General features: G+C 42.7%; 1 protein-coding gene across 1 annotated transcript in view; it reads left to right on the plus strand.

The window, feature by feature from the left end:
• Nucleotides 1-22195, plus strand: part of LOC143935032 (F-box and WD repeat domain containing protein 10B-like) — a 54296-nt gene that overhangs the window by 22453 nt on the left and 9648 nt on the right. The window contains exons 5-11 of the mRNA XM_077458615.1: nucleotides 7305-7414; nucleotides 7875-8078; nucleotides 12516-12637; nucleotides 16305-16453; nucleotides 19855-19997; nucleotides 21382-21540; nucleotides 21659-21948. Coding sequence (XP_077314741.1) covers nucleotides 7305-7414; nucleotides 7875-8078; nucleotides 12516-12637; nucleotides 16305-16453; nucleotides 19855-19997; nucleotides 21382-21540; nucleotides 21659-21948 — 1177 coding nt within the window. The remainder of the gene's footprint in view (nucleotides 1-7304; nucleotides 7415-7874; nucleotides 8079-12515; nucleotides 12638-16304; nucleotides 16454-19854; nucleotides 19998-21381; nucleotides 21541-21658; nucleotides 21949-22195) is intronic.

Genomic DNA, 22195 nt, shown 5'->3' on the forward strand with positions numbered 1-22195 from the left:
CAAGATACAGACGAAGCTGACATATAAAAAAATTGGGACCAGGTACGTTTTGATCAAGTCAACCCTCTCCCTCAATGAAAGCTTCCATTTCTTCCAACTTGCTACTTTGGCATTGGCACACACCAACCTGCTTTCCCAATTTCGATGACCATAGTCACCAGGACCAAATTTGATGCCCAACACTTTAATTTCCTGCTGGGGCTCTGGGAAGGCATCCGGAAGTTCGAAGCTTTCACCTTCCTCACCCATCCAGAAAACTTCACTCTTTTCATGGTTGACTTTAGAACCAGAAGCCTCCGTGTACTGCTCTATCATAGAGACCACCTCCTGCGCCTCCTCCGTTCCAGAGACAATAACAGACACATCATCGGCATAGGCCACGACCTTCAAAGGTGGCACACCAGCAATGCCCAAAGGCACCCCGCACAAAGATCCACTCTCTAGCCTTCTTATGAAGGGGTCGATTGCGAATACATATAACAGGGGGCTCAGAGGACATCCCTGGCGCACACCAGAGCCAACCTCAAAAGGCCGTCCAACCCAACCATTAACCAGTGGGAAGCTCTCAGCCCCTTTATATAATGTCTTCAGCCAATCTATAAACCTCCCCTGCAGGCCGTATCTACCAAGTAGCAAATACAGGTACTCGTGATTGACTCTATCAAAAGCCTTCGCCTGATCCAATGCCAGCAAGTACTTTCTCCATCCAGCAGCCCTGCATCGTTCCAAAGCCTCCCGGACAGCTAAAACCGCTGAAAAGGTACTTCTACCTTGGACCGAGCAGTGCTGATGACTGGACAACAAATCGCCTGCCACTGACGACAAGCGCCAAAAAAGAATCTTCGCCAAGATCTTTCTATCAACATTGAGAAGACTGATGGGGCGCCAGTTCTCAATCATTGAGGGGTCTTTACCTTTTGACAGAAGAATCACAGCGGATTGCCTCATGGAGGGAGGGAGCGAACCCTCTTCTAGACAGCTGTTATAAACCTCCGCTAAAAAGGGAGCCAGAATGGACTTAAAACACTTGTAGAATTCAGCTGTCAACCCATCTGGCCCAGGCGATTTTTTGGTAGCCAGCTTCTCTATAGCATGAACTACCTCATCCACTGAAATTGGTTCTGTCAAATCCATCAAAGGCAATGTACCATTTCCCAATCCTGGAGTAGAATCCAGAAAGCTTTCCATCTTGTCCCGACAAAGGTCCTTTCTTCCCAGAAGGTCTGCATAATATGATCTGAAGATCTCCAGGATCCCTGATCTGGACTTCACCAGGGAACCCGTACTATCCCTCAGGCCTATGACCGTCTTAACTGCTATGCCTTGCTTACAGTTCTGGTAAGGATCAGGCGAGTGATATTTTCCATAATCCCTCTCCAGAACCAAGGAGGCATGCCGGTCGTATTGACACTTTCTAAGAAGAAACTTCACCTCAGAGATCTCCCCTGGATCTCCTCTATACGAGACAAGACGATCAAGCTTCCTCCGCAAATGCTGGTAGGCAATGTACATACCAAGCTGCTTCTTCTTACTTATGGCCTTGAAAAGTCCAATCGCCCTTTGTTTCACAAGTTCCCACCACTCTGACTTAGTGCTGCAAAAGTCCAGAATAGAAACCTGTGCCTGGAAAAAATCCTCAAAGGATTGTCTTACCTCTACGTCTTCCAGGAGAGCCGAATTCAGTTTCCAGGTACCCCTTCCCCTGGGTGGAGTGTCCGAGGCATTCAGAGTCACAGACAGCATACAGTGGTCAGAGAACTCCACCGCCCTCAACTCAGGAGCCGAGAAAGCAGAGTTCTCCTTTAAAAAAAACCTATCTATCCTACTCTGACTATTCCCTCTCTGAAATGTGAATCCCGTGCTGCCAGGGCAGTGCTTAATATGCACATCTACCAGGCCTGCTTGTCTCACCATATCTCTAAGAAAAACGCTATCGTACGCCAGCCTGTCTATGGAGCCTCTCCTGTCTTCAGGCCTAATTATGGTGTTAAAATCACCTCCAAAGACAACCTGCTGGGATGTAAAAAGGAAGGGCTTGATCTCTGTGAGGAGGCATTTCCTGCCCCATCTTGACTGCGGTCCATAGATATTAATCAGGCGCAAGTCCTGCCCCCTAACAGAGACGTCCAAGACCATGCATCTCCCAATCTCTACCTCAATTACCCGCCGGCACGTTACCATATCGGTTTTAAAAAGGACCGCAACTCCGCTGCAGGGCTCTGCCGCAAGAGACCAAAAGGAGGGACCGCATCTCCACTCCCTTTTTGCTAGATGGACATCGGCCAAAGTATTGAGCCAGGTCTCTTGCAAAAATAAAATCTCGGCATCAAACTCGCTGAGCAAAAATAAGGCAATATCACGAGCTCTTGCAGATTTCATGCTGGCGACATTAATGGTCGCCACCTTTATCGGAGTGGGAACTGCCATCAGGATGATTGGGGTAGTCGTTTCTTAACCTTTGCCACACTCTCATCACCAGAAACAGCTCTCTTCAGACTATGTGACTCCCCCTCATCCATGGATGATAAAGAAAAAGATACATCAGACATCCCATCACCTGACAAAACTGAAAAAGGGTTACCAGGAGGTACCCCTCCTGGGTCCGACTCTGAGGAAGAAATAACTACTTTATTTGTCTTCCTCTTCTTCTTTTTCTTCCTCCTAAACGTCTCCCACCCCTCATCATCTGAATCCCCCTCAACAGAGGGTGAGACATGGGATATGGACACCCTTCCATCCGCCCCACCCCCATCCAGCACCCCCACATTCCCCTGACCACGTTTGCGCTGCCGAGGGACAGGGACTGGAGGCTGAGAAGGAAGATCCGCTAAACCTGCCCCCCCAGCAGCCTCCGCTAGTCTGGAGGACCTACGTACAGCAGGAATAGGGACAACCACATGGGGGACAGACTTAGGGACCACATCACTAGAGGGAACAGAATCTGAAACAGAAGGAACTGACACAGGAGGGACAGACTCAGGGACAACATTACCAGGGGGAACAGAACCTGAAACAGATGGAACAGACACAGGAGGGACAGACTCAGGGACAACATTACCAGGGGAAACAGATGGAACTGACACAGGAGGGACAACAACAGTTACAGCGGCCTGATCCTCCTTATCCAGCCTCTGCAGCTCAGCCTCCAATCCTTGCAGGTTATGTAAAGCCTCTGGACACTTACTGTAAGGATGGCCAAGCTGTTGGCACAGATTGCACCGAATTTGGGTACAATCTTTCGCCAAGTGGTCCAGACCCTGGCATAGCGAACACTTTTTACGGGTGCAGGTAGAGGCAAAATGGCCCTTTTCACCACATTTATTGCAGACTTTGGGCTGTCCCTGGTAGAAAATAGTCAGCCGATCTCTTCCCAGAAAAGCTGAGCAGGGCAGATGTTGGACTACATTGCCCAGCACCCCCAGTTTTAGTGACACCGTCCAGGCCCCTGTCCATATCCCATGCTCATCCAGGACCTTCCGCAGTGGAGTGAGGACCTCACCATATCGGCGTAGCCATACTATCAAATCAGCCTCTGGTATGGATTCGTTACGCACCAGGATGGTCACCGATTTTATCAGAGGCTGCCTGGAAATCACCTTTGGCACCAAACCACTCCACTGCGAAAGGCCCTGGCACCTCCTATGTCGCTCCCAAAATAAATCCAACCCCTCAGGTTTTACAAAAGACAAATCAAATTCATAACTCCCCACTGGGCAAATCAAAGCAAAAATATCCACAGCTTTAAACCCCATTTCCAAAATCAACTCTGCCACCCTCCCCCTCACTGGTGGGGTCCCCTCCCCCTCCCACTTGAACTGAACCACATTCCTCCTCCTATACCCACCACCAAAACCCCCTATATTGTGACCACCAATATTTACAGTATTCCCCCCACCCTCCTTGGTGCGACTCCCCACAACAGATGCATAACTCCCCATATTCCTCCCAGCAGAAGAGATATTTGTGTGTTTTGAACTGTCTGAGACATCTTTAGCAGATATCGATTGTACAGATTTGGTCTGTACAATCGATGAGTCTTTCCTCTGAGCAGAGAGAGAAATGTCATTTTTGTTTTTCCCAGCAGTATTAACCCCTTCACCATCACCACCACCACCCACCACATTCATTGTTTTATCATGACTGTCATTGTTGATACTTGCTGGTATATTCACATGTCCTGCAGTCTTCCCAGCAGTGTCAGTTCCCACTGCTGTGCTGGTGGAATCTTCAGCTGGCCTGTTCTCTTCCATCAGGACAGGACTTTCTGCAGAGGACAGTGCAGGCTGGACTGACACATCCATGGCTTCCACTGCACATGGTGCAGTATTCTGACCCCCTCCCCCACCAGCATCAATCAGCTCTGCTGGAACACAGAGAGGCTCAGGTGAAGCAATCACATTGCAGGTGTCAGACACAGTGTGTGAAACACATGCAGCAAACGTGGTAGTGGAACTACAGGTCTCAGCACATGCAGGTGCAGCAACATCCATGTTCAGGGGATTTGGTGCAGGTTCATCCTCATTCCCTGGCTGATTCTTCTGAACATCCTCCGGGACCTCTGATGGATTATCAGACATTACAAACTTGTCTCCTCTCAGGGGGGATTCCATCCTCTGGATGAAGGTCAGGGTGCCATTCTCACTCTCAACCCCCTGGCTGGTTGCCGCCGGCGACTCCAAGGCCTTACATGGGGGGAGAGGAGCAGAGGCAGATGGACCCGGGTCATCCATATGCTGAGGCTGATCCACAGAACATGCTGAGGACTGGCTGACAAACCTTCTCTCGTTTTCAAACTTTTCTTTAAATGCTCCACTTTTTTCTTTTAGTTTTCCCAACAATAAAGTTTGCTGCTTTACTTTTTCCTCTAATTCCTGTAGCTCAGGCTTCATGGCGGTGCGATTCTTACTCCAGGCCTGGAAGTATTTGGCTTTGAAGTTTTTAAGCTCCACTCTCAAAACTTTAAGTTTCTCCTCCGCTCTCCCAATCGCCCTAAAGCGATTAACAACCTTAAGGCTGAAAACGCTGGCATCCATACCAGGGCCCGGACCCACAGACAGATCCTCCACCTCCTCCTCACTGGGCCCCGTGTCATCAGGGGGATCCATCTCAGGGCCTCCCCCAGGATCAGGCATTATTCCTGGGCCAAGCTAGCAGGCAAGGCCCAGGCTTGAAAAATGGGTGGTTCTCACAGAGAGCTCTTTGGGTGTGTCCTCCTCCTCCTTCCCACTGATCACCAATGTAAGGAACATTCTTCCCACTGATCACCAATGTAAGGAACATTCTTCCCACTGATCACCAATGTAAGGAACATTCTTCCCACTGATCACCAATGTAAGGAACATTCTTCCCACTGATCACCAATGTAAGGAACATTCTTCCCACTGATCACCAATGTAAGGAACATTCTTCCCACTGATCACCAATGTAAGGAACATTCTTCCCACTGATCACCAATGTAAGGAACATTCTTCTCACCGATCACCAATGTAAGGAACATTCTTCTCACCGATCACCAATGTAAGGAACATTCTTCTCACCGATCACCAATGTAAGGAACATTTTTCTCACTGATCACCAATGTAAGGAACATTCTTCCCACTGATCACCAATGTAAGGAACATTCTTCCCACTGATCACCAATGTAAGGAACATTCTTCTCACTGATCACCAATGTAAGGAACATTCTTCCCACTGATCACCAATGTAAGGAACATTCTTCTCACTGATCACCAATGTAAGGAACATTCTTCTCACTGATCACCAATGTAAGGAACATTCTTCTCACCGATCACCAATGTAAGGAACATTCTTCCCACTGATCACCAATGTAAGGAACATTCTTCTCACTGATCACCAATGTAAGGAACATTCTTCTCACTGATCACCAATGTAAGGAACATTCTTCTCACTGATCACCAATGTAAGGAACATTCTTCTCACCGATCACCAATGTAAGGAACATTCTTCTCACTGATCACCAATGTAAGGAACATTCTTCTCACTGATCACCAATGTAAGGAACATTCTTCTCACTGATCACCAATGTAAGGAACATTCTTCCCACTGATCACCAATGTAAGGGACATTCTTCTCACTGATCACCAATGTAAGGAACATTCTTCTCACTGATCACCAATGTAAGGTCATTCTTCTCACTGACCACCAATGTAAGGAACATTCTTCTCACCGATCACCAATGTAAGGAACATTCTTCTCACTGATCACCAATGTAAGGAACATTCTTCTCACTGATCACCAATGTAAGGAACATTCTTCTCACTGATCACCAATGTAAGGAACATTCTTCTCACTGATCACCAATGTAAGGAACATTCTTCTCACTGATCACCAATGTAAGGAACATTCTTCTCACTGATCATCAATGTAAGGAACATTCTTCTCACTGATCACCAATGTAAGGAACATTCTTCTCACTGATCACCAATGTAAGGAACATTCTTCTCACTGATCACCAATGTAAGGTCATTCTTCTCACTGATCACCAATGTAAGGAACATTCTTCTCACTGATCACCAATGTAAGGAACATTCTTCTCACTGATCACCAATGTAAGGAACATTCTTCTCACTGATCACCAATGTAAGGAACATTCTTCTCACTGATCACCAATGTAAGGAACATTCTTCTCACTGATCACCAATGTAAGGAACATTCTTCTCACTGATCACCAATGTAAGGGACATTCTTCTCACTGATCACCAATGTAAGGAACATTCTTCTCACTGATCACCAATGTAAGGAACATTCTTCTCACTGATCACCAATGTAAGGGACATTCTTCCCACTGATCACCAATGTAAGGAACATTCTTCTCACTGATCACCAATGTAAGGAACATTCTTCTCACTGATCACCAATGTAAGGAACATTCTTCTCACTGATCACCAATGTAAGGAACATTCTTCTCACTGATCACCAATGTAAGGGACATTCTTCCTAGTGACCACCAGTGGAAGAAACCTTCAACCCACTGACTATCAATGTGTGGAGCATTCTTCCCATTGTTCCCCATTGTATAGGGTCCTACACTGACCAGCATTGTAACAGAACATTCTTTCCACTGACCAACACTACAAGGAAGCCCCTCTCTTATTGCCCACCAATATGGTATGGCTATTGTACCATGAACTGTAGCTATAATCATTTCCAGCAGGGATTCCCCAAGAACAAAATATTATTATTGAAAGGGTTCTTCCATGGTAAACCGGTTGAGAAAGGCTGGTGAAGGTTGTAGGGGGGGGTCTTGGTCATCTGTGGCTTCTCATGTGTTGTGTGTTCCGTAGCCCGGCGAAAGCGTGGAAGCCTCGTATGTTGATACCGAGACTGAGACGGTGTTCCTGGAGGAAAGAAACGTCTTCTGTGGATCATACAATGTTCTCATTCTTACTGGACAGTAAGTCACCTACCCGACTATTATCACACTGCTCTCTATTACTAAAGCTGGCCATACACCTATAGATTATCTGCAGATTTTCTATGGTTAGATGGAAAAAGTGCAACAGATTTCTCCATGTTCGCTAAACTGTGGATAGATTAATCTCCCACTTTTTCCATCTAACCATAGAAAATCTGCAGATAATCTATAGGTGTATGGCCAGCTTTAATCTCACTCGTCAATCGATTACTGCTGGTGGTTGCACCAGAGAAATTGAAGTTGAATACCGGGCCTCTTGAAGGTCCACCAGTCTGCTGCCTGCGTCCCGATTGGAAGAACCTTTTCTTTGTTTGGAGACACAACAACCACCCCTTAGAAAGTTGCCACCAGAACAGATGTCCCCATTGGGGGATTCCACATCTACACTTGTTGACCACCATACCTAAATATGTGACTTCTATGACTTTTCTCTGTCCAGGGGCGATCCGCACAGGGTGATCCATTTCGACGGGGGGCAGTTGGTCGCTGCCGGCTCTACAGACCGGAAAGTGAAGATTTACGATATGGTGGAGATGGCCCAGGTCCCCCCTCTCATTCAAGGGCACAGCGGAAGCATTCGTGTTGTCCACCTATGTGAAGACAGAGGCTTTGTGTTCAGCGGGGGATTTGATCTCAGTATCAGGTTTGACTTTTTTTTTTTAGCATGAAGGCTGAGCGGAACCTCTGGCAGCAATACTAAAATATACAGTTCGGAAAATAAGGACTTGATCCCCTGCAGATTGTGTAAGTTTTGCCCACTTACAAAGAAATGAAGGGTCTATAATTTTTATCAGAGGTGTATTTTATATAATAGAGACAGAATATCAACCAAAAATCCAGAAAAAAACACACGATACAAATGTTATAATTGGAGTTGCCGTTCAGTGAGTAAAATAAATATTTGATCCCCAAGCACTAGACGTGCACTGCTGAAAAATGTGTTTGTTTTAGTTTCATTCAGGGTTTTTTTTTTATTTATCGGGTCATTTGTTTTAAATGAAATTCGTAAAATTTTAAATTAAAAAATTAGTAAATTCAAAAATCCGAAATTTGGAAATTCAAAAGTCCGAAATTTGGAAATTCAAAAATCCGTAAATTTGAAAATCTGAAAATACGGAAATTCGAAAAATGTGTTTGTTTTAGTTTCATTCAGGGTTTTTTTTTATTTATCGGGTCATTTGTTTTGATTGAAATTCGTAAAATTTTAAATTCAAAAATTTGTAAATTCAAAAATCCGAAATTTGGAAATTCAAAAATCCGTAAATTTGAAAATCTGAAAATACGGAAATTCGAAAAATGTTTTAGTTTTAGTTTCATTCAGGGCTTTTTTCATTTATCGGGTCATTTGTTTTGATTGAAATTCGTAAAATTTTCAATTAAAAAATTAGTAAATTCTTAAATTCGAAAATCTGTAATTTGGAAATTCGAAAATCCGTAAATTTGAAAATCTGAAAATACGGAAATTCGAAAAATGTGTTCGTTTTAGTTTCATTCCGGGTTTTTTTTTCGTTTTTCGGGTCATTTGTTTGATCGAAATTCGTAAAATTTTAAATGAAAAAATTTGTAAATTCGAAAATCCGAAGTTTGGAAATTCGAAATCCGTAAATTTGAAAATCTGCAAATACGGAAATCAGAACATTCGGAAGTTTGAAGATTCGGAAATTTGGAAATTCGAAAAGCTGAAAATAAGAAAAATTTGTCAGTTTTCATTTCATTTGTTTTTTTTTATTTGTTTTTATCGTTTTTTGATTCATTCGTTATGATCGCAATTCAGAAATTAGAAAAAAAAAAAAACGGAAATTCTGAAAAAAAAAACGAAATTCAGGAGGTGGAAATAAATCAGAAATTTGGAAACTCGAAAATTTATCCGAAGTTACCAATTATCCGAAATAAAGAATGCCGCATCTAAACAAATGGAACGGAACAAATTAGTAATAAATAATAATAATAAAATGTTTTTATTATTGTAATTTATTGTTATTAATTAATTGCGTTCCATACATTTAGATACAATATTCGTTATTTCGGATAATTTGTAACTTTGGATAAATTTGTATACGTTACATTCAGTCACAGACAAATTTGAAAGGAAATTCTAATACCTATAATTTAACAGCTAGTAGTAGTTAAGTTGTTATTAGTTAGTTATTATTTTCAAATTTCCGATTTTTCGAATTTCTGATTTTTTTAAAAATTTCCAAATTTCAGTTTTTTTTTTTTTTGAATTTCCGAAATTTCCAATATTTTTTTTGAATTTATGAATAATTTTACGAATATTCTGGAAATTTTGTTAAACAGGTTTTCCTTAATTCGGTTATTTCTGAATTAGTGTATTTATCGAAACTCATTAAAAACTAATTTGGAACGAAACAAATTGCACATGTTTAGTAAGCAGTAGCACAGAGGGAAGACTTTTCATGTAGTTGGTGATGAGGTTTGCACACATCTCAGGAGGGATTTTGGTCCTCTCTTCTCTACAGATCTTCTCTAAATCCTTAGCCCTTGTACACACGGGTCGGACATTCCGACGGAAAATGTCCGATTGGACCGTGTTGTCGGATAATCCGACCATGTGTGGGCTCCATTGGACTGTTTCCCTCATAATGTCTGACCAACAAAGTTTGAGAGCTGGATATAAAATTTTTCCGACAACATGATCCGATTGGACTTTGTCCGACCGTTTGTAGGGAATTCCGATCGGACAAAGTGCCACGCATGCTCAGATCAAATTACGAGACCAAAGCTATTGGCTACTAGCCTGAACGTAGTCCCGTTGTTACGTACGAACGTCATCACGTTCCGAACAATCGGATTTTCGGACAACTTTGTCCAAACCGTGTGTAGGCAACACCAGTTTTGGACAAAATCCGATGGATTTTGTTGTCAGAATGTCCGACGGTGTGTACAAGGGCTAAAGGTTTCTTGGCTGTCTCTTGGCAACTTGAAGTTTTAGCTCCTTCCATATATTTTCTACAGGATTAAGGTCTGGAGACTTAGCTAGGCCACTCCATGACCTTAATGTACCTTCTTCTCAAGCTACTCTCCCTGCAGAGGTCCAACAGGCTACCCTTTTTCCGGGGGGGGGGGAGGGTTGGGCCTCTGCAGGGAGACAACTGCTTCCACAGGCCCACTGCTGAGTCACATCTAGACTCAGGCATGTACTGGCCATTGGGACTACCGGGAGTTTCCCGGTGGGCCGATGGCTCAGTGGGCCACTCTGATGTAAGGGGGTGCTGATGGGACACTCTGATGTAAGGGGGCTGGTGATGGGACACTCTATTGTAAGGGGGTGCTGATGGGACACTTTATTGTAAGGGGGTGCTGATGGGACACTCTGATGTAAGGGGGCTGGTGATGGGACACTCTGATGTAAGGGGGTGCTGATGGGACACTCTGATGTAAGGGGGCTGGTGATGGGACACTCTATTGTAAGGGGGTGCTGATGGGACACTTTATTGTAAGGGGGTGCTGATGGGACACTCTGATGTAAGGGGGTGCTGATGGGACACTCTGATGTAAGGGAGCTGGTGATGGGACACTCTGATGTAAGGGGGCTGGTGATGGGACACTCTGATGTAAGGGGGCTGGTGATGGGACACTCTGATGTAAGGGGGTGCTGATGGGACACTCTGATGTAAGGGGGCTGGTGATGGGACACTCTGATGTAAGGGGGCTGGTGATGGGACACTCTGATGTAAGGGGGCTGGTGATGGGACACTCTGATGTAAGGGGGCTGGTGATGGGACACTCTGATGTAAGGGGGTGCTGATGGGACACTCTGATGTAAGGGGGCTGGTGATGGGACACTCTATTGTAAGGGGGCTGGTGATGGGACACTCTGATGTAAGGGGGTGCTGATGGGACACTCTGATGTAAGGGGGTGCTGATGGGACACTTTATTGTAAGGGGGTGCTGATGGGACACTCTGATGTAAGGGGGTGCTGATGGGACACTATGATGTAAGGGGGCTGGTGATGGGACACTCTGATGTAAGGGGGCTGCTGATGGGACACTCTGATGTAAGGGAGCTGGTGATGGGACACTCTGATGTAAGGGGGTGCTGATGGGACACTCTGATGTAAGGGGGCTGGTGATGGGACACTCTGATGTAAGGGGGTGCTGATGGGACACTATGATGTAAGGGGGCTGGTGATGGGACACTCTGATGTAAGATGAGTGCTAATGGGACACTCAAAATGTAAGTGGGCCGATCTGGATGAAGTCCAGGGCCAAATTTCTGTCCCAGCCCAGTCCTGTCTAGACTTCTCAAATAAATCAGCAGGGAACACACAAGCTTTGCTGACTCAGCAGAGGGTGTGTTGGACTTCTGCAGAGAGATCATGGCCTCCATACAGACAATAAGGGTCCTTCTCTGCAGCATGCTGGCATGGGGAATAGGCTTTTCTACTCAGGCTGTAGCTGCTTTCTAAAGAAAACAAGCTATAAGACTACCCAGACACCTGGAATGTACTAAGCTGACACAAACAGAACGTTCTTTTGGGTTTTAAAGTGGTTATAAACCCTTACAACCAACTTTGACCTACAGGTAAGCCTAGATTAAGGCTTAACTGTAGGTCTAAGAAATATCTCCTAAACCTACACGGTTTAGGAGATATTTGCCGAAAGACAGGCACCCCGGTCAACGGCGATATGCCGCGAGTGGCGGCTCCCGTGCACATGCGCGGGAGTGACGTCATCGCGGCTTCGCCGAATGACAGCGGCGGAGCGGCGAGTCCCACCGAGAAGATGGATGCGCCGGACTACAGGGGACAGCGGTGACTTCGCTGGCTCCTGTGTCAGGTAAGTGACACATAATGGACTACTATGTGATGCGATGCGATGCGATGCGATGCGATGCACAGTAGTCCATTATGCTTTACCTTTGCAGGAAATGAAAGAGGAAGTAACACCCATCAGGGCTTACTTCTCCTTTAAGTCATAGCTCTTCTTACTGTAGACTATTTTTATATTTTCCCCTCCGTACCCATTCCTGAACACTCTTCTTCGGCATTGGTACATACAGTTTTGGGGGTGTCACCTGCTACCTGTACATTGTATATCACCATATATTCTCTTGTAGGCAGTGGAACCTCCAGACCGGGGTGTGCCTCCGAATCTTTCATGGGCATATGAAGACCATAACGTGCCTGGATCTACGGGAGGATTTCTTGGTCTCTGGAGCTAAAGATGGCCTTGTCAAAGGTTAGATGGTAGATATACAGGAGACATACCTTTAAGAGCCTTTCAAGCTTGAGTTTTTTAGTTTTTTTTTAGCCAATGGAAAGCTAGTTGCAAAGCGTGAGAACGTGCGAAGAACATACATTTCTCAGATGGTCCAATTGAAATCTACCTGGGGGGGCCAAAAAAAAGTGCAACTGCCCCAATAGAAGCTCATAGACTTCTTCAAGCAATGAGCTTGGGTCAGGTGTGAACCGGCAACACGGAATATAATTCAATCCCAGTGATGAGCATTGAAAATAGACATCTGCAGAACGCAAAACATGTGTTTAGTTTTTCGGATCGATTCGTCAAGTTACTCATTTCGTTTAGTTGCATTCCTAAGGAAATCCATCCCGTTTATTTGTTTTCCACCAAATTCTATTTTTTTCCAATGACTTTGAATGGAACCGAAAAGATTAGGGTTGTACCGATACCACTTTTATAAGACCCAATACAAGTACTTGTGCAAATTCTCGGTGTCGGCACCGATACCAATACTAGTATCGGTATCAGTACAAACCTAGAAAATATTGAATTGATACAAAATGTTTGTGGAGGATATTATTCTATTTGAAATATCGAATTTCAAAATAAGGCTGTATTCTTTCTATTTTATTCCATTCTCTTCTAAACTGTTCTATTTTTTTTTTTATTCTATTGTATTATTTTCTATTATATTATTTTATATTCAATTTTTTTCCTTCATTTTCTATTTTATTCTGTTTTACTCTCTTCGGGTTTTATTCTATTCTTTTTGAAATTCGAATTTCAGAGGACGACTTTATTCTTTTTATTTTATTCTATTTTATTTTATTTAAATTTTATTCTTTTATTTTATATTATTTTATTTTATATTCTTTTCTATACTATTGTTTTATTTTATATTCTATTTTATTCTATTCTATTCACATTTCGAAATTAGAATTTTGAAAGATGGCTATATTCTTTCTATATTATTTTATTGTAGTCTATTCTATTTAAAATAAGACTTTCGGAAGATGGCTATATTCTTTTTTTCCTATTCTTATTTCCTTCTATTCTATTCTATTTTTTATATTGTACTCTTTCTATTCAATTTTTTCTATTCTATTCTTTTCTATGCTATGCTATCATTTCCATTTGTATTCTTTTCCTTTATTTTCTACTCTATTTTTTTTTCTATTCAATTCTGTTTTACTCTATTCTGTTTTATTGTACGCTTTTCAAAATTAGAACTTCAGAAGAGGGCAATAGTCTTTGTATTTTTTCTATTGTAATCAATTCTATTTTTTTTATTCTATTCCTTTATTTTCTATTTTATTTTCTATTTTATTCTTTTAGTCTCTAATCTATTCTACTGGAATTTCAAAATTAGAATTTCGAAAGATGGCTATATTCTTTCTATATTGTTTTATTGTAGTCTATTCTATTTAAAATTAGACTTTCGGAAGACGGCTATATTCTTTTTTCCTTCTATTCTATTCTATTTTTTTTTATATTGTACTCTTTCTATTCAATTTTTTCTGTTCTATTCTTTTCTATGCTATCATTTCCATTTCTATTCTTTTCCTTTATTTTCTACTCTATTTTTTTTTTCTATTCAATTCTGTTTTACTCTATTCTGTTTTATTGTACGCTTTTCAAAATTAGAATTTCAGAAGAGGGCTATATTCTTTCTATATTATTTTATTGTAGTCTATTCTATTTAAAATTTGAATTTTATAAGACGGATATATTCTTTTTTTTTTCTTTTCTTCTATTCTATTCTATTTTTTTTCCATTGTACTTTCTATTCTATTTTTCCTATTCTATTTTTATATATGCTATCATTTTCATTTATATTCTTTTACTTTATTTTCTACTCTATTCTTTTTTCGATTAAATTCTGTTGTACTCTATTCTGTTTTATCCTATGCTTTTCAAAATTAGAATTTCAGAAGACAGCTATATTCTTCGTATTTTTTTCTATTGTAATATATATTTTTTATTCTATTCTTTTATTTTCTCTTATTTTCTTTTCTATTTTATTCTTTTATCCTCTATTGTATTCTACTCGAATTTCAAAATTAGAATTTTGAAAGATGGCTATATTCTTTCTATTTTATTTTAATCTATTCTATTCAACATTAGAATTTCAGAAGACGGCAATAGTCTTTGTATTTTTTTCTATTGTAATCTATTCTATTTTTTTTATTCTATTCTTTTATTTTCTATTTTATTTTCTATTTATTCTTTTAGTCTCTAATCTATTCTACTGGAATTTCAAAATTAGAATTTTGAAAGATGGCTATATTCTTTCTATATTATTTTATTGTAGTCTATTCTATTTAAAATTAGAATTTTGGAAGACGGATATATTCTTCTTTTTTTTTCTTTTCTTCTATTCTATTCTATTTTTTTCCATTGTACTTTCTATTCTATTTTTCCTATTCTATTTTTATATATGCTATCATTTTCATTTACATTCTTTTACTTAATTTTCTACTCTATTCTTTTTTCGATTCAATTATGTTGTACTCTATTCTGTTTTATCCTATGCTTTTCGAAATTAGAATTTCAGAAGACAGCTATATTCTTCGTATTTTTTTCTATTGTAATATATTCTATTTTTTTTTATTCTTTTCTTTTATTTTCTCTTATTTTCTATTTTATTCTTTTATCCTCTATTGTATTCTACTCGACTTTCAAAATTAGAATTTTGAAAGATGGCTATATTCTTTTTTTATTATTCTATTCTATTCAACATTACAATTTCAGGAGACGGCTATATTCTTCGTATTTTTTTCTATTGTAATATATTCTATTTTTTTTTTTAATATTATTTTACTTTCTCTTATTTTGTTTTCTATTTTATTCTTTTATTCTCTAATCTATTCTATCTGAATTTCAAAATTAGAAATTTGAAAGATGGCTATATTCTTTTTATATTATTCTATTCTATTCAACATTACAATTTCAGGAGACGGCTATATTCTTCGTATTTTTTTCTATTGTAATATATTCTATTTTTTTTTTTTATTATTTTACTTTCTCTTATTTTGTTTTCTATTGTATTCTTTTATTCTCTATTCTATTCTATCTGAATTTCAAAATTCGAATTTTGAAAGATGGCTATATTCTTTCTATTTTATTTTAATCTATTCTATTCAACAGAATTTCAGAAGACGGCTATATTTCTTTCTATTCTAACCTTAATTTTTTTGTAGTCTATTCTTTTCAATTATTTTATTTTCTATTCTATTTCTTTATATTCTATTCTTTTATTTTCTATTCTTTTTTATGTTTTATTCTATGCTATTCGAAATTTGAATTTCAGAAGACGGCTATATCCTAACACTTTGAGGGAAATCAGCAATAATCAGCAGTATGTTTATATTTCGAATTGGATTTCGAAACTAAATTTGATTAAATTTGGGATAATTCATTAATTCAGACAAAATTTAGTTTTGTTATTTTGTATTCGTTTTAAATTTGTTAATATTGTAATTCGAAAGTTGAAAAACATCCGAATCTCCGAATTACGAAAATTCAGCCAAAACTCAGAGGTTGGTGGGAGCAGATCCAAGGTAGGACAAGGAAGTCCCCAAGGGTCTTGCAAAAGCCATTCCATCACTATGCCCCCCCCCCTCCCCAACATCTTATCAATTTGTTTTCATTTCCCTCCTAACAGTGTGGAATGTCACCACCGGAAAATGTCTGAGGACCTTCAAGCACAAAGACCCCATCCTGGCGGTGAAAATGAAGGACCAGACTGTGATTAGCGGCTGTGAGAAGGGACTGGTGAAAATCTGGCACAACGAATCGGCACAATTGATCAAGGTGAGGAAGTCACTAGTGTCGTGTCATAATTCAAAGTCAGCTAAGAATCTTAGGTTCAGGGAGTCCCCCTTACATTAGGGTCCCTATCAAAGTTTCCCCTTTACTTCAGGGTCACCATAAAACCTTCCTTTCATTAGAGTCTCCCATTGGAGTCTCCACTTAGAATAATCATCAGAGTACCTCCTTACAGTTCTCATCATGGCCCCCCTTAAATCAGAGCCCCTATCAGGGACCCCTCTTACATTAGGGTCTCAATCAGAAATCCCCCCTTACATCAGTCTCCCTATCAGAGCCCTCATTATACAGGGGTTCCCATGATAGTCCGCCTTACATCAGGGTTTCAATCAGAATCCCCTCTTATATCATGGCCCCCATCAGAGCCCCCTTTTTTGCTTCAGTGTCCCTATCAGTAGCCCCCTTTTGCAAGGATTCCCATGATAGCCAGCCTTACATTTGAGGCACCAACAGAGGCCCCCTTGCAACAGGGTCTCAATCAGAACCCCCTTATATCATGGTCCCCCGCAGAGCCCCCTTTTTGCTTCAGTGTCGACTCCCCATCAGTGTCCCACTTACAAAAGGATTCCCATGATAGTCAGCCTTACATTAGAGGCCCCATCAGAAGCCCCCTTGCATCAGGGTCTCAATCAGAACCCTCCTTATATCACAGTCCCCATCAGAGTCCCTCTTTTGCTTTAGTGTCCCCATCAGTGTTCCCCTCATACAAGGGCTCCCATGAATAGCCCACCTTACATCATAACTCCCATCAGAGCCCCCCTTACATCAGGGTCTGAATTAGAATCCCCCCTTATATCAGGGTTCCCATCAGGGTCCCCTCTTACATCAGCGTGTCCATCTGAGTCCCCCTTATACAAGAGTTCCCATGATAGCCCACCTTACATTAGAGGCCCCATCAGAACCCCCTTTAAATCAGGGTCTCAATCAAAATCCCCCCTCTATCAGGGTCCCCATCAGTGCCCCCCTTATATTAGGGTCTCCATCAGAACCCCCCCTTACCACCATAATTAGGCTCACAGTGTGGCTGTAGATGTGTAACAGTAGGGTGGGAGCCGGGACGCGGAGCAGGTCCTCATGGAGGACGTTCTCCTGTGAATACTGGGGCAGGCGCACCAATGGGTGCTAGGACAATGGTAGTCATAGCAACGTTCAAAGGGATGGAGTGACTTGTTCTGGGGACTCTAGGGGAGGGCCAACTGATCTGGATCCTTGGTCCATGCTCATCATCTGTGGAACTGATAATATCTTGCCAAGGGCCAGATGTTGCCCACGGACTCTAGTTTGGTAAACCCTGTTGAAGTCAAATCCAGGGTCAAGTGGATGGTGACTAATGGCTTCCTTTTGAGAACGTGTTGTCCCCTTGGATACAACTTTATGTGCCTTCCAACTTTGAATCCGCCTCCTTGATCTGACCTTCCCAGGTTACTACCCTGACCACAGGCTGAGCCACATAGGTAACCTTCTGCAGAGGAGACAACACTTGGTACACCCAGTTCAGGAGTGTCAGAGACCATTTTTCCTAAACTGAAGGCTTTTCTTCTTCTGGCCTCTGAATATCTGGGATAATAAATCCCCAGGGGTTTCCCAGTGTTAGGACCACGATTTGAACCCATGACCTCTGCTGTGCCCAGCAGTGGCTCTTCTTGCTGAGCCTCCTGAGATAATGGACAGCACCTTGTCTGATCCTTTGGACAATCCTGCCTCGTGCTTTGTTCTCCCGACCTTTGCCTTGTTTGGCTGTTTTTTTGACTATGCTTCCGATTGATCCCAACCTGCAACCACTTGTTCCTGACCTTTGACTTGTTTACTGACTACTTTTCTGCTTGGTCCCTACCCACTATATCTTCTACTGGCCCCCCGGCTTACTCACTTCCTAGTGGGGTGATGGGGAGGACTGCAGCCTGGTACTAACATGCAGAAAAACCCATCTCCACCATCAGGAGCTCTGGTGAATACCAGTTAATGCTTAGACTCCCCACCTCGGGTGAGCTTGCGTCATCCTCCAGGGTGACCAGCTTGTATACTTATCCTGTTGGGCAGTGGGAGCTTCTCTACTGCTATAGCTACTGGTCTCTGAACCTGACCCCTGACCCTGACATCCAGCTAGTCCAGCTGGAGCTCCTCAAATTTCCAATCAAGGATCAAATATCCAAATCAACCAGAATAAAGGAAAGGGATGGCACTCAAGATGACATAAAAAAAATAGTATTCCTTTATAGAAAAAATGTACAACGCTGTTGTACACATTTTGGACGTTGGTCCTTAGTCACGTCACTCAACCAGGGCTGTACTAGACTGTGTCCCCCACCCTTGCCTATTGAAACTTAATGAGCCTTCAGTCCAATCAGCAGGTGCCCATCCTTCTTTCTTGTACAGGATTGAGAGTATGCGGTCAATCAGTCCATTAGCATTTCTTTTTCTTCATTAAAGAGGAAGTAAACCCTGATGGGTTTACTTCCTCTTTGATTCCCTGCAAAGGTAAAGCATAATGGACTACTATGCATCGCATCGCATCGCATAGTAGTCCATTATGTGTCACTTACCTGACACAGGAGCCAGCGAAGTCACCGCTGTCCCCTTGTGTACGAAGCCTCCATCTTCTTGGTGGGTCTCGCTGCTCCGGCGCTGTCATTTGATGGAGCTGCGATGACGTCACTCTCGCGCATGCGCACGGGAGCCGCCACTCGCGGCATATCGCCGTTAACAGCGGCGTGCTCAGTGCGCCTGGGCGTCGCTGTCTTTTGGCAAATATCTCCTAAACCGTGTAGGGTTAGGAGATATTTCTTGGACCTACAGGTAAGCCTTAATCTAGGCTTACCTGTAGGCCAAAGTGGTTTGTAAGGGTTTACAACCACTTTAAGAAGTAGAAACCTTAACTGCTACACCCCTTTCTCCTGTAGGGAGTGGCACCTTGCTTCCCCCAAGGAAAGCGCCTCAAAATGTCTCTACTAAGAGGTGGTACAACAGGTTAGCAGCCCCTTGACAAAATCAAGTTCCTTTTCTTATTCTAAAATCTGCCCCACCACCAAATTCCAACTCAAGGGGCGTTACACAGTACTTAGTAAGCAGGAATGATGGTCATACAGTGCTCCCGGGAAACATCTGGGTGGGACCTCCTCATAAAAGAGACCTAACACCCTGTTACACTCAGCTTCCTACCTTCGCCCTACTTCTTGCCCTGAATCCTATTGGTATGACAGGCTTCTCAAATACATTGCGTTGCTTACTGGAATTATCCCTGAGTGTACCATTGTAGAAGTATGTCAAGTCTTATACATTGTCTTTGCACTATTTTTATGTAAACCTGTTAAATGAACTATTGAACAGAATTTTCCCCAAAAATCTCTACTCTAAAATTCGTTCTAATTTTCCATGTTTCCCTTTAGACATTAACAGGCCACCAGGGAGCAATAAAGTGCCTTTCCTTTGATCAATGGCATTTGGTATCAGGTGGTGCAGACGGATACGCCATTGCCTGGAGCATGCTGGGAAGCTTTCAGAAGCGACTGATGACCTTCAGGCACCCAAAGTAAAGGGTTCATACTTATTAGTTTACATTGAAGGCAACTCGTGATATATGGTGGGCATAGCCATTCCGTGTTTGATCATTTCATTGATACTTATAGCTGACATTGTGAGGGGAACATTCCACCACGCTGAGCTTTTAAACATTAAAAACTAGTATAACTTTATCACTTTCTGAAATGGGAAAGAGGAACACCTTCATTGATGTGCACTGTGCTCCTTGTGCCTCCTGGGATATGCATGTCACAAAACCCAGGAGGCATAGTCTTTCATTCATAAAAGGAGGAGGGGGTGTGCCTAGCAGCACGTCATCGGTAGGCCCATCGGCTGAGCCTGGAGGAACTGGCAGCCTCCCAATGATGTCACACAGGAACAAGGTGGCATGGTACCCAGTGTTCTTGTGTGATGTCATCGGAAGGCCTATTAGCTGAGCCTGGAGGAACTGGCAGCCTCCCTATGATGTCACACAGGAACAAGGTGGTGTGGGACCCCGTGTTCTTGTGTGATGTCATCGGAAAGGTCCCATGGCTGAGCCTGGAGTTACTGGCAGCCTCCCGATGATGTCACACAGGAACAAGGTGACGTGGGACCCCGTGTTCTTTTGTGACGTCATCGGGAGGCCCCTTGGCTGAGCCTGGAGGAAACTGGCAGTCTCCTGATGATGTCACAGAGGAACAAGGGGGCGTGGGATCCCGTGTTCTTGTGTGACATCATCGGGAGGCCCCCTGGTTGAGCCTGGAGGAACTGTCAGCCTCCCAATGATGTCACACAGGAACAAGGTGGTGTGGGACCCTGTGTTCTTGTGTGACGTCATCAGGAGGCCCCCTGGCTGAGCCTGGAGTTACTGGCAGCCTCCCGATGATGTCACACAGGAACATGGTGACGTGGGACCCAGTGTTCTTGTGTGACATCATCGGGAGGCCCCTTGGCTGAACCTGGAGGAACTGGCAGCCTACCGATGATGTCACACAAGAACACGGAGGCGACCCCGTGTTCTTGTGTGACTTCATCGGGAGGCCCACCAGCTGAGCCCGGAGGAACTGGCAGCCCCGCGATGACATCAGACAGGAACGCAGGGGTGTGGGACCCCGTGTTCTTGTATGACATCATCGGAAGGCTGCCAGTTCTTCTGAGCTCAGTCGCACACCCCCCCCCCTCCTCCTTTTGTGGCAGAGGAGAAGAGGATCCCAGCAGGGCAATGCTGGATCTGCTGGGTGAGTGAGTATCTGAATTGTACATAACCCTCATCCTGGTAGGCATAAAACAAATGGGGCAAGGGGAGGGTGAAGAGCCGCTTTAATTAAGTACACTGCAACAGAATATTGCAACATGTAAGGAATGTATCCACGCCGACATATGAGGTTATTTTATGTATTTTTTTTTTCCAGGGAGGTGATGTGTTTGGAGTTTCTCTACCTCAGAGTCATTACAGGCTGTGCCGATGGCAAAATCCGCATATTTAACTTCCTCAATGGAGACTGCCTCCGAGTTATGAGGGCCAATAGCAGAGCAGACCCGGTCGCCAATATGTGCATTCGCGATAACAGGTGAAAGTTTCTTTCTCGCTGCAGACAATTCTAAGAAAAACAATGCAGCAATAATCAGTATACAACACTGCAACCATGTCCTAAACAGGCTTTCTTTTCTTCTGGCCTTCCTTTGTAGAATGGTCATAAATGTCTTGACCAGCATCATGATCTTCCAGTTCGAGGAGGTGTCGTGGGATTACTCACAGACATCGGAAAGAGTGGACACCCTGAAAGAACGGGAAAGGTTTCATTCCTCCCCCATCCGGGTCAGGCCTTACAGTTATGTGCGAGCCCAGAGAATGAAACGAGTTGGATCCAGCAACCGGAAGATCTACCAGATGAATGAGGAGGAAGAAGTGGAGGCAAAGACTCAACTGTCCCACCACGCTCGAAGCTTGTCTGCTAGAAGCACTAAAAGAGCTCATGGTATTGTAATGTTTTAAAATACATCATTTATTGTAACTATAAGAAATTGAGGAAAAACTGGGCGGCCTACCTAAAAATTTGCCAAGATTTCACCAAAATTTGCCAAATTCTATAGAAAAGGCTCTAAAACATATTCAACATGGTGCCTGTAAGGGGGCTTGTGGTTAGCTGTGTGATGACACCAAAGAGTACAAGTCCTTACCTTGCTTCTCCTTAGATAGAACAACAACCCACCTGCTGGTAGCCC

This window comes from Lithobates pipiens, unplaced genomic scaffold (genome assembly GCF_037356315.1).
Source record: "Lithobates pipiens isolate NorthernLeopardFrog02 unplaced genomic scaffold, aLitPip1_a1.2 Scaffold_28, whole genome shotgun sequence".
NCBI classification, from domain to species: domain Eukaryota; kingdom Metazoa; phylum Chordata; class Amphibia; order Anura; family Ranidae; genus Lithobates; species Lithobates pipiens.